The 6,000-nt window shown below is 36.7% G+C and overlaps 1 protein-coding gene across 2 annotated transcripts in view; it reads left to right on the top strand.

Annotated features, from left to right (window-relative positions):
- The window catches only part of RAD54B (RAD54 homolog B (S. cerevisiae)), a 91,129-nt gene that overhangs the window by 58,617 nt on the left and 26,512 nt on the right, over positions 1-6,000 (top strand). For both annotated transcript variants that reach the window (XM_008589855.1, XM_008589856.1), the window contains one exon: positions 3,704-3,866. In XM_008589855.1, coding sequence (XP_008588077.1) covers positions 3,704-3,866 — 163 coding nt within the window. The remainder of the gene's footprint in view (positions 1-3,703; positions 3,867-6,000) is intronic.

Genomic DNA, 6,000 nt, shown 5'->3' with positions numbered 1-6,000 from the left:
AAAAAAAAAGGAAAAAAAAAAGATGAAAAATAAAAACTGCTGGGAAGGATGTGGAGAAAGGGTAGCTCTCATATACTGTGGGTAGGAATATAAATTAGTACAACCACTGTGGATAATAATATGGAGATTCTTAAAAAAATTAAAAATAGAACTCCCATTTGATCCAGCAATTCCATTACTGGCAATGTATCCAAAGGAAATGAAATCAATGTGTTGAAGAGATATCTACACACCCATGTTTATGGCAGCACTATTCACAATAGCTAAGATATGGAATCAACCTAAGTGTCCATCAAAAGATGTATAGATAAGGAAAATATGGTATATTTACACAATGGAATACTATTGAGCCATGAAAAAGAATGAAATTCTGTCATTTGCAGCACATTGGTGAATTTAATTTTTAAAAAATTAAATTAAAAAAATGAAACCTAACCTGTTTCTGGTTATTCTTTTATCTAATTGTTCACTCAGCAAATTATTTCTTGATTGCCTTTTATGTGGTGGACCCGGAGGTAAAGCTGTCATCATAGAGGTTCTCATTTGGTGAGGAGAAAGACAAGTAAATTTGAAAGTATAGTATGGTGGATGTGGAAGTTGGGGGATAGAGTAGGCTTCTATCATAATAGTAGCAGAATAAAAGTATATAAAATAATTATTTTTCCCTTTTGGAAGTATTGTAGAAACATAAGTTTTGAGATCAATGGGCCTTTGAGATCAGTTAGATCAGTCCCTTCACTTTGCATTTAAGGAAACTGAAGTACAGAAAGATGAACTGACTTACCTAAATTCAAATAATCAATGGCATGATTGGGATAAAATCCCTCAGTTAAAAATTCCTAGTTCTGTATTTGCTTATTACAAAGACTTAGTTGAAATACAGAGTGGAATCTTCAGCTTCTGAATTTTCTCTCTTTTTATTAAAATATTTTGTCTGTCCCACTGGCTCTTTTTTAAATTTATTTTTATTTTTAAAATTTTTATTGAATCAAAATTGATTATACATATTTTTTTGGAACATTGAGATATGTTGATCAAATCAATATTCCCAGCATATAATTGTTACAGATGTTAATTATTCTATATGCCCCTTGTCCATTCTCTCCCCTCCCCCTCCCCTCTGACCCTTCTAATTACCCTAGATTTCTTCTTTCCTTCTGAAAGAATAGTGGTTATTCTGTTGATTTGTTGCCTAGATGATCTGTCCAATGTTGAGAGGTGTGTTCAGGTCCCCCAATATTATCATAGAGCAGATGATGCTTCTGTCACTCTGAAATGGGCTTTGTGGAGAGAGAGAGATCCTCTTCTTTTCTTTGGTCTCTGCTGGTGACTTTCTTTTTGTCAATGCACTCCAGTGGCTGGCAGACCATCTGCGGTGTGGTTGTGGTGTCTAGCCACTTTCGTGGCAGCCATGGTTATTGCGGTGGCTGTGGTGGGCCACCCACATGGAGGTGATGTTTTTGGCATGTTCCTTGGTGCTGGCAGTATGCCTGGTTGAGGGGAGTGTCTTGGTCCCTGGCTCCACTCCTTGGGACCCCAGGCGGGCCCCAAGGCGCTGGTGCAGTGTGCCTGGTTCTAGGAGGAGGCTCCAGTCCCTGGCTCCATACCTTGAGTCCCTGGGTGGACACTGAGCTGCTGGTATGGTGTGCCTGGTTGTGGGAGGGGGGTCTGGTCCCGTTCTCTATGCCTCGGGTCCTGGGTGGGCCCGAGGCGTTGGCGGTATGCCTGGATATGAGAGTGGTGTCTGGTCCCTGGCTCCAAGCCTCATGTCCCCTGGTGGGCCCCAAGCTGCTGGTGGTATGCCTGGACTGGAACTAATTTTTTGTCCTTTGCTTACTTCTAAAATGGGGGGACTTCCTGTGGGAACCAGTACTTGAGCTCTGTGGTTGAGCTAAACCACTGGCTCTTTGAACAGCCCTTCTTCTCCTCTTTATTCTCCTTTCCCTTCGCCTTCCTATTATATAATGAAGGGCTGTGAAGAACTAAAAAGAATATTGTGCTTATTCAGAAACTTGAGTTAGAGTTGTGATTTTGTCACTGAACTGGTTCTTTGAGCTCTTGGGGTAGTCACTTACATCGCTAATGTTTTGCCTCCTCATGTGTAAAATGCGGGTCCTGATAACCACCATAGAGATTTAGAAGTGCCTATTGTATACTCTGTCCAATAAATATTTCTTGAGTGAATGAAAAATTTTATTGTGACATTTATGTGTGTGTATGTGTATGTAAGTGAATATACATGTGTCATGTCAGTGTATTTGTGTATATATATATATATATGTGTGTATATAAATGGAAGCACTTTGTGTAAATGGTAAATGGTTGATTATTCTCATTTCTCTTACCATGTCAAGGATAGTATTAGGTTGTAGACTTAAAATTAATGCATGAGAGATTTTGTTAGCATTAAATGATGCCTCATCATTGTGAAGATAAAGGGGCATCTTAAAATTTGAACTGGTGTCCCATTATTGTGGCTGTTTACGTTTTATCTGTCTTGAAGATGGCCTTTTGTTAGATGATTTATGATCCTTCCTGTGGTTCTTCTTGCTTGAGCAGTATGTGATTTTTCACCTCTATCTTCTTATTTTCCCAATGTCCTTTTATAAAGATCCACAAGGAGTACACTTTTGCTTTGCTACAGGGATATAGCAAATCTGGAAGGCCAAGGACTAAATTTTCCATTTTCACTTCCTAATCCCTTACCTGACGGGAATTGACCTCAAAGATGAAAATTCCTTTCAGTTACTGAGAAACTTAGGAAGATACACAGAAAACTTGTCCTTTGAGTAATTGCTAATGGTAAACATGACCAAACTCTCATTCCTGTGACTACATATTTCCACATTAATAGGTATTTATTTAACTTCCTGGAACCTATTTTCATCTCCCCTTCTCATCTCCTTCCTTTGTCTTTTTGTTTATTTTTTTGATCTAACTCAGTTTTTAACCACGATGTGGACATACAAATATGCCCCAACAATAATTTTGAAAAGTTTGTTATCTGACTTCAGATTTATCAGTTGAGACCTGCCTTGTAGTTATATTTAATTTTGCCTTTTTGGGTGATATTTTAGTGAATCTTTTAAATTGTGTTAACATATTTCTAAAGAATTACATTTTTATTCAATGGTTACTTCATGCCGCTTTGCAAAGGTTCATGGAGAAATAATGGTGGACAAGTCAATGGAAAATTTATCATCCTTTCTCAGTTCTGATTAATAAGGAGTTATGGTCATTGTTAGTGTGTATTGGACTGAAAATAAAGAGAGCCTTTATGTTAAGTTTGGGGAGACTTTTTGAGCACTGGCAAATGCATCTTGGCAAAATTCCAACTGTGCTTTCAGCTGGGAATAGTTCTCTTTCCTTTGAATACTGAACTATTGAAATGTTGTGACTGACTAAATTCCTTATTAGACAATAGTGAATTTCAGTGGTTTTGAAGCACTTTTGGGCAAACGGAATTTGGAAAGCTCTTTGTACTTCTTTGCATTAAATCTTACACCAGTAAGGCATGAGATTTTCTTTTTAAATTTTGTACCCTTTCTTAGCATTAGTGTTACTAAATTTCAGATTTTCTTTGACCGTAAATGATGACAATTTTCTTTTGGTCCTAAAGAGTAATGAAAACAAGATAATGTAGTTGTTGATGAAGTGAAATTACAATACATTTATAATTGTACGTTTACCTTTTTTTTTTAAGATTCCCTTGTTATGCCACGACCAGACAGGAATCATCAGTGGATGTTTAATAAGAACTGTTTCCCTCTTGTGGATGTAGTGATAGATCCTCACCTTGTATATCATCTTCGACCACATCAGAAAGAAGGAATCATATTTCTTTATGAATGTGTGATGGGAATGAGGTAGGCAAATAAATCATTTGTTTAGTCTAATCTGAGTTTGATTTAACCCATAACATAGCAATGGTTTCTTAAGAGCTTGCTATAATGAGTTTTGAGGGTACCCCATGAATTTTAGTTGGTAGGAAAGGTGAATAGTACTTAATATATGCATTTATTCCAAAAGTGGTTCTCGATGGATGCCATGTGCCAGACCTCCTGCTAGGAGGTGGCATACAGGAATCAGGACCATGGTCCTTTAACCTTAAGTAGTTCATAAAGTATTTGAGTAAACAGATACATACAGTCAACCTTAATGTGGTATAATAAGAGCTCACTACTAGTATGATAAAGGATTACGGGAGCAAGTGGAAGAGGCTTTTAATTCTACATAAGAGAATTTTGGATAAAGATTTTTTTCTATCTCATCTTTACTTCTAAAAAAAGAAAAAAACATGTCCCTGCCCCCCTTTTAAATTGAGTTTTCCGATTAAAGAATAGTAGTATCTTCTCTTAAAGATATTTTAGAAGATAAAAAAAAAAAACCTAGAAAGAAGAAAAAAAGAATCAAAGGCCCTTGCTAACATGTTGGTATATTTCCTTTCAGTCCTTTTTTTGATTTTGTTTTGCTTTGTTTTTAATGCATAGGCTCTTGATTTTAAAATTTGTCATTTAAAGGTAGTTGGAAAAATAAATTCCCCCCAACTTTAAGAACCCCTTGAATGATGACAGGAGGCTAAGGGAATATTATCTCCTGGAAGCTTTTAACTAGACTCATGTTCTCTCTCAAATATGCTTTTCCTTTTGGAAGTCTTATCTCAGTTGTCCTGGGAATCATCTATGATTTCTTCTCTCAACTTCTGAATCTAATCAAACCTGAACTATTAATTATTTTAACCTTCTAAATATTATTTGATTTCTAATCTTTTCTGGCATCCCACTGCAGTGGCTCTGTAACTGATGTTGTTGGACAACGGCTCCTAGCTTATGTATGTGCTTCTGATGCTACTCAAATCTATCTACTTATAGCCACCACCTTGAGTTTTCTGAAAAACAATTCTGAACATGGCATTCCCTTACTTAAAATTATTCAGAAAATCTCAGAACTTAGAGCAGTGTTTCCCCATTTGTGATGCTCACTCTGCAGGAGGTTTGCGGGACCATTTTGAGGTGGTAAATGGGCAAGCCTTGTTTTTTAATTTCAATAGTAGTGTATTTAGTTAATGAATTATTAGAAAAAAATAGCACATTAAAGTTTTTTCACAGATAAATCATGCTTAGAAAGTTTTATTTTCAAATAAATTTAATTTAAAAAATGAGTTGATTTGAAGAAAAATAATAAGTAATAACATATAGTATCATATATGTGGCAAAAAATTGTGATAGTCATGAAAGACTGATATTTGGGAGATGCTGATCTACAAGGTACAGTCTAAGCTCTCAAAGATAAGTATGCTCATCTTTAGTTTTCTACCTATCTTGCCAGCTTCATATTTTTGTATTTCCCTGCTTGGAATACAGTTCAAGTTCCAACTATATTGAACTGCCCAGTTAACATACTAAATTCCTATTTACCCTTTAAAATTCTGCTCATCTTCTCAGTGAGGCCATTCTACTCACTTTCTTCCACCGTGAAAAGATGGATTTGTGTTTTCTCTCTGCTTTTTAGTATTATCTCATTTGTCTGACATTTAATCTTGTGTTGGCAAATTGTTGATCTAAAACAGTAATAGTGGCTGTAATTCATGTTTGTAATTTTTTTTCTCTATACCTTGAAATGGAAAACATATAAAATTGCTCATTGGTTCTTATTTCTACTAATAAGAAATACAATTAGCCAACGAATTATGCTTATATTTTTGGTAATATCTTTAATTCCCTTGGACTTTGTAACTTTTTTTTTTTTTCCTTTTTGTCTTTTTTCGTGTCCGGCAACGGATCGCAACCCTCAGTGTCGCGTCCATACCGGACTGGGACCGGCAACGGGATCGCAACCCTCGGTGTTGCTCCCACACCTCGCCCAGCCAGTGAGCGGGAACCGGTCTGCATGTGGGATCCGAACCCTCGGCGGGAGCGCCACCGCGCTCCCAAGCAGCGCACTGTAGCAGTGCGCCACCGGGCCGGCCCGACTTTGTAACTTTAAAAAAAATACATATAT

Source organism: Galeopterus variegatus, unplaced genomic scaffold (assembly GCF_000696425.1).
Source record: "Galeopterus variegatus unplaced genomic scaffold, G_variegatus-3.0.2 Scaffold5697, whole genome shotgun sequence".
Lineage (NCBI taxonomy): Eukaryota > Metazoa > Chordata > Mammalia > Dermoptera > Cynocephalidae > Galeopterus > Galeopterus variegatus.
The sequence above is the reverse complement of the archived record's forward strand: the minus strand, read 5'-3'. Positions and strand labels throughout refer to the sequence as shown.